This window comes from Brachyistius frenatus, unplaced genomic scaffold (assembly GCF_029030835.1).
Source record: "Brachyistius frenatus isolate BFR_SWC_R1_liver_20210118 unplaced genomic scaffold, ASM2903083v1 Contig_404, whole genome shotgun sequence".
In the NCBI taxonomy this organism is placed as follows: Eukaryota; Metazoa; Chordata; class Actinopteri; family Embiotocidae; genus Brachyistius; species Brachyistius frenatus.
The window spans coordinates 180001-192238 of NW_027211003.1; the positions used below are offsets into that span (position 1 = coordinate 180001).

Here is a 12238-nt window from a genome sequence, read left to right on the forward strand (position 1 = left end):
TTTATTTTCTGGTTATAGCATAATGGGAAGATAATTCTTCACTAATTCTTGAGCTAGAACAAACTTTAATGTCACTGATCTAGCTCCATAAGTGCGATGATGCTGAAGTTAAGTGTTTTTTCTTCAGGTGGAACATTTTGGGATGGTTTCTGTGTATACTGATTGGTTAAAGCTGCTCCTAAACTTTCAGAATTAACTCGAGGAGTTTGAATCTGAGCACGGCTGGCTAGTGTTGGGAATCACTGAGACAGTTGTATACAGTTTCTCTTGTATGAGCACCCTGTATGTATTGGCTTCAATTAGATTATGTTTTATGTCATTTCATGAGTTTTTATTATGTCTTTATTGACTGCCATTTTTCCCAAAGCTGTCATTATTAGAAACCTACGAAGAATGTGGGACTTCAGTTCCCAAATTTTGTATTATTACTGTACCAACTGTACTGAAGATGTTTGCTTTATTTGATTAACTCTATATTGTTACTGTACCAACTATATTCAGATTTTTACTTTATTTTGTTATTACTTTATTGATACTTTCTTTTTGTTGCTGTATTTGCAGCTTCAGTACAAATGCTTACTTTCCTATCTCTTCTTGATTGGTGTTTAGTTGTAGTATCTTTTTGTGACTATATGAACATAGATTAGTTGACAGTGTCCTTTTTTCTGGGTTGAGTTGTGTCTGCAGGGACTCCTTGCAGGTTGCACAAAGCCTCAGCAACAGGTACCATTCAGGAAGGAAAGCCTGTATGTAACCTGAGACCCAAAATGATTCACTCACTGCTGATTGTTCAGCTCACTGCTTTAAACACAGAGTGATCACTGAAATCTGCAGGACGGTAAGAAAACAATGTTTAATGAGACTTCAGTATAAAAACCTCAACCGTTAAATATTAAATTAAAGGATATTAAAGGATTTTCAAAAGCTGCCGATCCTCAGTGGGAATTACAAAAGAACACAGATACACAGGAGAACATGAAGCTCCAGTAAATTATATGAGTCATGTTCACATATTAATCCACCAGATCGACTCCTCTGTTCTGCTTCAGCGAACCCATCCAACAGTTGGCTGCAGGCCTTTTTGTGGTTTTGTCATATGATTCGTTTTCTAGTGATTCCTGTGTAATAACAGAGAGTCATAAGGAGAATCAAGCAGCTGTGTTATGCATCACGTCCTCTTTCCTGTGACGTGGGTTATTTGTGATATAATCCAGCAATATTATAGCATCATTTTAGAGGCTGTTTGGAAATCTGCTGACGTATCAGAAGCATTAAAGGTCAAACTTTCCGTTCCACAACATGGCGGGAGGGACAGAGGAAGTGGTGCCACCGTAAGAGGATTTGAGAAGTAACCCTAAAGGATGTGTTGTGTTTCACACTAACTGCTGTCATAATCTATTTTGGACTACAATGTTTTCCAGCTTTCCGTGGATGACAACCTCTGAACTGGAGGACTGGGGGTCAGTGGAGTCTCACGACTTACCTGAAAGCAAGGCAAACTGGCGATGAAGCTGCTCTATGATGTCCATTGCCAGCAGGGGCCTGATGTCCTGCTGCATGATCTCATCTGAAGAGAGAAACACACGTTCACACGTACACACAATAACATGTTCATGAAGCACACTGACTGATCCTCAACCTGCTCAAGAATTTTAAAAGAAAGGTGACATGTGAAACTCTTAGCTGGGGAATAAATACACTCCAAGAACATCAGAGTCAGCGACCACGACGTAAACTATAAGACTTCGAAAACAGATAAACATCAAATCAAACAGGCAAATTAAAGATTCGGCTGTTCAACCTAACAGTAGCAGTAGAAGATCAAATAAAACACTCGAAATATTTATTTTTACTGCATCTGTTTAAGATTATACACAACTGGAAGCCACTCTAATTTAAAGTATCACATCCATGCAGTAAAGAAGTAAAACTGCCATACTGTAACAGGACTGTTTCATGGCGCTCCCACACCAGACCTGTATATTAAAGAACCAGACACAGTGGACTTACAACATACGGAAGGTGTTGAGATGCGTCTCGTGAGTATTACAAGATGCTTAAAGTGCAGGAGTGCCTGTCTCCCAGGGTCACTACCCTCACAGACCTCCTACCATGCCTCTTTGTGGTAACCCCAACTGCCATGGGTGAACTGATCAGAACTCTGCACCTGTGGACATGCAGGCCTGACACCTGACTTCTCCTGGACACAGGATGCTCCGTCTGCTGAATGAGCTCAGATAACTGTTGTGTTGTTGTTGTGTGTACAGTCAGGTGCTGGTGTGCCGCCACCACCAGACGGATTATCGGAGCAGCGATTTCTTGTGATCAAAACCAACACATCACAAATATCTAGCAGCACTTTGATTCATGGAATGTTATAATCGGACCTTGTTCTCAAGGCCATGGAGTTTAGGAAGTTTCTCCAGTGTTGCTCCACCAGTGAAACCAGGCTATCTGGTGGAGGACTCCCTGACCGACCTGAGGGACAGTTGCACCCTCTGGAAAAGGAGCCCAGAGGGAACAGGCCACCTTCATGCAGTCGGCATTACTGTGAAGAGTCATCTGTTACAGCACGTTTCAGAACCTCCCACTGGCATTACAGAGAAGACATGTTGAATTACCATGAGGGACAGTTTGCTACGCTCGTGAGTTCCTTTACAGCGATCCCAGATGATGTCAAGGAGACCCACTACAGGAAATCCCACCCCATGATTCTCATCGGACACTTCAAAGTAAGACTATCTGTGACTATAAAATCTGGAAAGGTGAACTTATCGAGCACAGTTGAGACAATGAACAACAATTGAGTTGGTCTCCTTCCCTCAATTTGCATCTGGTTTTAACCAAAAACATCTTCTATCAGAAGAACACCACCTCTGCTCTGAACACCAGCACATGACAACAAGCCCAACAATACAACACAGCTCCTGGAAGCATCCTGCGTGAAGACAAAAGTCAGATCCTCCATATCATGGTGGAACACTTTAAGAGTATACAGAGATCCAGAGAGCATGTCTGCACCCTTTTAGTCCCGACGCCAATCAGAACCATATCATGAGGAAAGTACAACAAATACAACATACAACATAAAGAAAAGCGAGTTGGTGGCTCAGCGCTCAAACACATCTTCCTTGTCTCTCAGGTGTTATTTACCTTGGCTCTGCACTTCTTCTGACACCTCCTTCAACTATGAAATTCACCAATATGTTAGCCTTCAGGCCGCACCACATGTTTCATACAAGACTTTCATCAACCACCAACACCCCCTTGTATGGAATCAGTTCTTGCCTTTCATTTGCCTCATCCATGCTGGTGGTTAACTCATCTTTGCCGAATAGGCTCCAGGAGGACAGAAGAGACAGAGACGTTACACATATGTTAAAAAGATATCACCCTGAAGCAATGCAAGACTGACCCAAACGGCCACCGACAGGTCTGCATGCAGCACCCGGAGGACAGACATATGACATGTTGTAGCTGTTTCTCCAGCAGACTGAAGTAATCAGGAGTTTGCATGATAATGCAAGTTCAGAGGGTTATGTGCATGTTTTTTTTTTGTAATTTGTTTTGTCCTGATGAATTTCCACATATGTGATTACAATCTATCACTTCTGTTCTCTTCTGTTGATTTTCTTGTGGACTATAAAAGAGTGGTGCTGTGCAGTGATGAAGCATGAAACCATCAGCCACATCTTTTACAGGAATCTTTGTGTCCTTGTAAGCATAAAAAGGTCGAGTTTCAACGTATCACCTTTTTACATGAAAGACAACTAATCCCTCAACTGAACAAGATGTAGCTGTGGAGAAGCAAGTGAGTGGCTCTTGGAGTTGTTGAATTTTTTTAACTTTCAAAGACAAGAATGAACATTTCTCACTGTTTGACATCATGATGTTTGACATTGGACCCTTCTAATATTGTTAAATGTTGAAGATCCGTGGTCACAGCTATTTGTGTCCATTCGAGGCAAAACAAGATGTCAACTGAGTGTTGTTATCGGTGTAGTAGGCTGGTCAGAGTAAAACCGGAACAAATGAATATACCAATAAACTGACACAGAAGTTGAACTCAGGATGTTACACTTCTCTAGTTTTCTGTGTACTTCTATGTGGTTTATGAGCTGCTTTCAGTCAGGGTTTTAAATATTCTTTGGTCATCAGACGCAGACAATTCTGTACCTATCCATTTCTGACCGGAGTTCCCAGATGTTATATATAGAAAACTAGAACAAAGGGTTCTCAGACGAGGTTTTAAGCACATGTGTCTGTATCCAGGAGTTACAGACTCGACCCTGCTCTGGTTTTATGACTATTATAGTTCCCCTGCAGCCTAAAGCTCTAGGCAGCGCACGCAAGGAACAAAACTCTCTCTGTCACGGAGAATAAAGACGTGCATTTACACTGAGCACACTTTATTAGTCTGAAACATGCTGGGGTGGCTAGTGTGCTGGTGGGGGGGCAGTCAGGAGGAGAAGAGGAGCACAACGGCTGATAGTGGCCTTTAATGGAGGAACCATCAATGTACTTCTGTTCTTAGTATCTGAGTCTGCTGACATACAAAGGCTAATCAAAGTGCAGCTTCCATTGCAGACTGGTCCATTCAGAAATATTTGGGAACATTAGGCTAAATTCTACAAAAATCACAAAGAATGTTTTAATTATGAGGCACACGTGAGAAAGTATGCACAAAACACTGTGTAGAAAAAGAGGGATGGTTCAGAGGATCGAGGAAATGTTGTCCATGAACACACGGAACAGCAGAGTTATGCAACCCGAGCCCGGCACTTTAACGGGGAGGATGTTCTGCATTGTTCGAACATCAAAGTGGAAAAGAGCGGTGCAGACAGATGTGATGCATGACCACTTCACGACTCAACAGAAACCTGCTGTTTTTAGAAACTGCCGGAGAACTGAGGAGACAGCGGGTAAATGCAGGAAGCACTGATATAAGCACACGTTAGGCGGTTTTACGTCGGCAGTGAACTTACAAGGCACCGCTGGGATTCTTCATTTGGGAAATTAAGTTTAGAAAAGAGCATCGAGGTATGACAAGCTTTTCTGTCGATGTCTGCAATCTGTTGCAGGCTGCTTCACTGCCATTTGTTTCTATGTTGGGCAGCGACTCCTGTTCAGTCTGACCACAATTATGGTCCCATGAGGAAAGCTGGAAACTCTGAAGGGCTTGTTAAAGGGCTGGGACCTTCTACACATTGTCCCTACTTAACAACACAAATACTCATAAGTACTTTCATAGAGTTCAGAGTATATTTACAGTGTGTAAGAAAGATGCCCAGTATTACTAGTGATTTAATTTTGGTTGAATCTATAAAACAGGATGTACAGTATATCTTGTGCCAACACTCAGTGTCAATAAAGGTGTTAAAGGTACAGTCACATTAGCTTTCCATTCAAAACAACTGCCACATATTCAGCCCAGAGAAGGCATATGATGCCACAGTTCTCAGGTGGGTAATAAATAAATATTAAAGAATTATTATAACAGTGTAGCAATACTTCAGATTATAATGTGCTTGTATAATATGAGCTGACATAGTAATGAGACATGTACAAATTGTTAAGGTTCTCCAAGCAGGTCGGACCCAAATGCAATGACAAGGTAGTGAGTGACGTAATGACGATTTAGTATGTCAGAAAAAGATCTGGATCTGGATCTGGATCTGGATCTGACTGATCTGATTGGAAACCTGACGATACTACGTCCCGCCCACCGGTAGCTGTAACCTGACTGCACCACAGGCCTGTCAATCAAACAGACACACCCCCAAAAACAGGTCTTTTTTAAGGAGACAGTTTATTGGCTTTGTATTTGATGAGAGAAGTTGAATGGGAGTCTATGGAGCCAGAGGCTTTTTGGAGCCGACCTCTCGTGGCACTCGCTGGTATTGCAGCTTAAGACACTTCTGCATCGGAACCATTTTTCTGACCCGGAAGCTACGAACACTTTTATAAACAGTCTGTGGTCCCAATACATATTATGTTTAAAACAGTATTCCAAAAGCAGTCTGCAGGTCAGCATGCTACGCTGGCTGTTCTGAACCACAATCCCTTGAGCAGCAGAAGATACATCACATCGACTGAGCCTCCCAGACAGTTTGGTGGCACTGATGCTCTGCCCACAACAGGAAGAAGAGACTTACTCGTTCCAAATGGCATCCTTTCTCTTTTTACTTCAAACAATATGACCAAGTGGGTCAAATTTCAAGACGCATTTTTATGATGAAGTAGTATGTCCCAGTTGTATACATACTACATGCAACAGTACATACTTTGTAAGGGTAGCTGTAGGCACTAAAAGTAAAATGAAATAGTATGTGATTTGGAACGGAGGGTTAGTATGTCCCGATACACAGTAGTATGTTAAACGTATGCCAAAAGTAAACCAGGATGTCCATGTGTTTTGGGCCCTTTAGATTCTTATCTATGCCTCCCAGATGGTGTTGCATGATGGATGCAACACCATCTGGGAGGCATCAGAAATTCATTCTGCAGCATAAGTACCACATCAACCATCCAGCCAGAGTCACAAAGAACTATCTTCAGCAACAAGAAGAACAGGGAGTCCTGCAGATGGTCTGTCTCTTCACAGAGCGCTGATCTCAACATCATGTCAGTCTGGGATTACATGACGAGAAAGGAGCAAATAAGACATGTTCCTCCAGTCTCTGTGGTTTTTACTGTTCCTCTGTGTATAAGGAGACACCTAGTCCTGGAATGAGAACAGTTGTCAGTGTTCCAGGTATGACCGCTCCATAACTCTGCTAACCTTTGGAAATTCCTCAGGCATCAGCATACACTGGTAGCAGCGAGCCTATCATTTACAGCAACACTGTGATTACAAAAATGCCAGAACAAAGTGTGTCTTCCAAAACTTTTGCACTGAATATTAAAGGAAGAAAGCAAGAAGTTCTTATGTTAAGTGTAAAATGATTCATTGCTGCCAAACCAACCACCCCTGTCAGGTGTTACAGTGTGAACGTTACCTATGACATGTTTGACACTCTTCATCCTCACACCTTCCTGGGTCGAGTGCACACACAGAGGTGAATGTAAATCCTCCCACAAACAGCAATAATCCCATTAAATGCCAGCGGTCTGATGGTATCCAACACAAGCGAAGATGAGGAGACAACACCCAGGAGCGAAACCCTGGTCTGTCAACAGCAGCTGCTTCTTCATCACCATCTTCATCATCAATCTCTCTCTCTCTCTCTCTTCACATTTCCCTCACACAGACACACACAGTCGAGCAGACCCGGAACTGTCTGTGTGTTGTCATTGTTAAATGCGTCTGTGGTCAGATTTTCCAGCTCCAGCTGTAGTAAAACAGCTCTGCTCTGAGCAGGGAGCAGCCAATCAGATGTCAGAGCAGGAAGACGGGGCGGGAGTGTATGTCAAGAGAGAGAGACAGGGAGAGAGGGAAGGTCTGTGGTCACGTGTTTCATTTTCTGCAGACTGCATGTTCTGCTTGGCTCAGTATGTCTGTGGTGTTTGTATGAGTTCAGAGCTGGGCAGCCAAATGTGAGCAGCATGAGGGAGAAAACTAGTCTGAAACACCTCTCTGCTAGGTTTCCATAAAATACTGTGAAGCTGAATGTATCAGAGGCCCCAATGTATTATTTTTCAACTAAAATATCTGATTTCGCAGCACAATATCCATCTGTAATGACGACAGCGTTGTTCATCTGTTTTATGGTTATGTTGAAGCACACACAGCACTTCTGCAAACCTCACCACTGACTGGGGATTGGGTGTCAACTGAAGTCTCTTCTACAGGTTACTGACACAAGTCACTGTAAATATTTCTGTGGTCACAGACACACCTGCAGTCAAATTAGAATCACCCATTACCGCATCAGGCATGTCTTAGGACTGTAGGAGGAAGCTGGAGCACCTCGAGAGAACCAGCCAGGTACAAGGTGAACATGCAAACTTCAAAACAGAAAGGAAATAATGGATGGATGGATGGATGGATGGATGGATGGATGGATGGATGGATGGATGGATGGATGGATGGATGGATGGATGGATGGGGAGGTTCAGTGTGTTCCCAGGAATCAGTACTGACGTAGCGTCCTTCAAATGATGTTTCATTGATGATAAATAGGATTTTTCATGTTGTTGTTTTAATTTTTAGAATCTTTATAGCTATTTAGAAATGCCTCATCTACTGTGAATGAAGGATCAGTTAGTAAATAGTAGTTTACATACTCTGAGCTGCACAGACAGCTTTATGTTCTGCTGTTCTCACAGTGTTTAAAAACCAATGATACGATTACATCTAAACACACACATGCACACAAAGACTAACATAAAACATGGACTGTAGATAGGGACACACACGACACACACACAAAACTGCAAATGCTCACATAAACACACACATATGTTGATTTACACAAATTGTTTTCAACACAATGCCTATCGAGCTGTCACAAAGGTTTTGGGATCAGCTTCCTCTAAGAGTATAAACACGACTGTATTCCCAGGAATGTCATGTGAGTCTCATTGTGCTAAAGTCCTCCAAAACAAGAAGTGAAAAATGAAGACATGGTCCAACAATACGGTCCCGTTCTTTCCTATAACACAAACCACCCATTAATACAACCACATGAAACTCACATGAAACTGTAGATTCTGAAAAAAATGCGTTAATATTTTGTGAATCTGCTTTGCAAAAGCCATTTTGAAGGAAACCTAACTTCAGTCCAGTTTACAAGCTCATTGACAAAGCTTTCTTTATCCAGTCAAGGAACTGTGACATCATATGTCTGCTCTTCACAGAAGCTGTAGAGGACCAGAGAGGACAGTTGGAAGTATAGTGGCAGTGAGAAGAGACTAAACACCCGGTACATGTACTTATTACGTTTAATCTACTTCTCAACCCATCTTTCCATTTCCATGCACATGAACATGAACAGGATTGTACCTTTCTAGCTTTCCAATCCAACCACATGGTAAAAGATCCACAAACAGCTTTAAAGGAGCAGCTCAGCAGCCTCTTGTATGCAATGCAAAGTTATACTAAATACCTCAATCTGCCTCATATGTCAAACAGAACAGAACATTTTACACTTTTAACATCAGTGACTGTGTGTTGATCTCTGAGCGCCTCCAAAAAGTGAGCTCCACCTCAATGTTTCTTTTAGCTACCACCTAATAAAAAGTCACGTGATCACTTCCATAATATGCACACTACATCACAGACATATTTTAGTTCTAATCTGTAATTATCATTTTGAACTTATTACTTTACAAAACAGTAAAACATAGTACAAAGACTAAATATTCTGTAAAAATGAAGGATTGAAATAATTTTTAAACATTATTCATTCAGCACATACTGTAGCCATAAGAAAATAATACTTCCCTTATGGCTTGAAGTAAACTAATTCAAGACATTCTTCATGCTCAATGATAAAACAACATTTCCCATAAACCCACCCACCCACCATTTCTGTTTTTTTACAGGTCAGCCAGCATGTGGCTTGTTTCGATGATGAGACGTGCGCTTGAAGAGCTTCGCTGACTGTAAATAGGAAGTTATTTATATTAATCAGACAAGTTTTGTTTGGAAACAAAACATTGGAAATATTTTCCTGAATAATTTTGTGAATTTAGCAACATTGCAAACTTAGCAAAAACTGTTAAGATTGCTTGAATTGTTGTGATCCTAAGCTAGTGATTTCCTGGAGGGACTGATTACTAACGGTGACAACATATTAAGATGTCTACCGACCGGAGGCTGTTCCCAGTGCATAAACAGATCTGTAGCTCAGCCAATGACGACACACATTCGAGTGTGAACACATTCAACAAAATAAACAAGATCATCTCGACATGGTTTGGTTGTGGTTGTTTTCGTGCTGCAAATAGAGATAAGCAAGTTATGATGGAAACAATATGGTTACCATCACGTGACCTGATATTGTAACCTTCACTGCTAAACCTGATGAGGAGAGCGCAACAGCCCCAAACAGATGCTCTTCACACATTCACACACGAGTATTAAACAAAGCTTGTGTTATTTTACGTGCTTGCTCTTCAAGGTCTGGGAAGGTGGTGGTGGTGGGGGGGGGGGGGGGGGCTCAGGAAGAAGGCCTCAGCGCAAGAAAACAATCAGAGGATGTGTAATGACAGGTTCCACTGATAACAGCTCTCTCTCTTTAATTCTCTAACACACATTTAAATTTAAATGAGTATCATTATCACCTCATGATACTACGACTGACACAGGCCTGATGACGGCCAGACACTCAACACAGACATACATCAGTGGAAGATAACAAACACCCTGACTGTTTCTTACTGTCACCATAATATAAAGCCGGTCTTAAACTCAGCTGTGACAGAGACAAACGGATCAAGCTGCTGTGAGATTTTTCTATCAGTCATCAGACAGGTTGGTGACACCAGAAACATCTCTGTCTATAAATATTATCAGTGCATTGCTGTTGAGGTTTAGGAGGTGAACAAACATGCCAGCTGTTTTCATCATGAACACTTTTTTTCTCATACATTGACAATCCAGTCAGTGAAAAGACATTTACCGTATGTCATCAAATAATGGAGTCATTTGCTGTATTGAGCTCTAATTAAACAGTTGTCCTTGTTTTACTTTTTGATTCCAACTTTTCTAGACCTCTAAATCTTTATTATCATTAACATACACCATTCAAAACTCCCCATATCTCAGCTACTGGCAGAATTAACATCTGGTATTGTTGAAAAAATGACATGATTTTTAAAAATTGTTTTAAATTTTCATTGAGCTACTGAATCCATGACGAATGGCTTCAGTTCTTCTTTTGTTCAGTAGTTTCATTCATAACAAGGCATTGTGTTTTTGAAGCATGTTTTTCGCATTGTGTTTTTGAATGCGAAAAACTTCATTTTGTAAAGTTACTTTGAACTAAAGCTGTCAAATAAATATAGCAGATTAAAACTACAATTTGTGATGTTAGTGAGAGAATAATTAGATCACTGAACTTAAGTACTTCAGTAAATGTTCTTCTAATTTTGTAAATGTTACATTTCATCACTGCAAAGCAACCATCAAGAAAAAACCCTGCATTACTGAGGCTCACTCATGTCGTCTCGTCACTGAATGTAATCCAGTTTCAGACAAAACATTTTCAGAATCTGATACTCTGTTTGTTGGTGAATGATGTTTGTGGGATGCTACATCTGGCTAAATGAGGCTACATGAGGATACATGAGGATACGGGAGGCTACAGGAGGATACGGGAGGATACGGGAGGCTACAGGAGGATACGGGAGGATACGGGAGGATACGGGAGGATACATGAGGCTACAGGAGGATACGGGAGGATACGGGAGGATACGGGAGGCTACAGGAGGATACGGGAGGATACGGGAGGATACGGGAGGATACAGGAGGATACATGAGGATACGGGAGGATACGGGAGGATACATGAGGATACAGGAGGATACATGAGGATACGGGAGGATACGGGAGGATACAGGAGGATACAGGAGGATATAGGAGGATACATGAGGATACGGGAGGCTACAGGAGGATACGGGAGGCTACAGGAGGATACGGGAGGATACGGGAGGATACGGGAGGATACATGAGGATACGGGAGGATACAGGAGGATACATGAGGATACGGGAGGCTACAGGAGGATACGGGAGGATACGGGAGGATACGGGAGGATACAGGAGGATACATGAGGATACGGGAGGCTACAGGAGGATACGGGAGGATACGGGAGGATACAGGAGGATACAGGAGGCTACGGGAGGATATGGGAGGCTACAGGAGGCTACAGGAGGATACAGGAGGATACAGGAGGCTACGGGAGGATACGGGAGGCTACAGGAGGCTACAGGAGGCTACAGGAGGATACAGGAGGCGATCGCACAGCAGCAGGACTGACATGTGCATCTCCAACATGAGCTGCTGAACACATTTACCTAGGAAGACAGAAAGGCTCCACAAACAGACATGTTCAAGGGAAGCATGTAAAGGACCATACAGGGTAGACGTACTTCTTATTGTGGCTGATTCAGTCTCCTGACACACCCTCAGGAAGTGGTAGTAAGACTCCATCTCAGCCGGGGAGATCCGCACCGTAGAGTAGGACTGTCCATATCTACCACACTTTGGACAGCGTGTAGTCTGGTAGGGCAGCCTTCCTTCAGACTCCATGTTTCTGTCATCACTCCTCCTGATCTGATAACTGCCCCTGGGATGA

At 42.2% G+C, this 12238-nt stretch overlaps 1 protein-coding gene across 7 annotated transcripts in view; it reads right to left on the reverse strand.

The window, feature by feature from the left end:
* Nucleotides 1-12238, reverse strand: part of mcf2l2 (MCF.2 cell line derived transforming sequence-like 2) — a 95873-nt gene that overhangs the window by 70007 nt on the left and 13628 nt on the right. For 6 of the 7 annotated variants that reach the window (XM_069724988.1, XM_069724994.1, XM_069724987.1 and 3 more), the window contains one exon: nt 1484-1567. In XM_069724988.1, coding sequence (XP_069581089.1) covers nt 1484-1567 — 84 coding nt within the window. Of the gene's footprint in view, nt 1-1483; nt 1568-6998; nt 7938-12238 lie in introns of those variants that run through there. The other variant, XM_069724990.1, reaches the window with a different exon arrangement.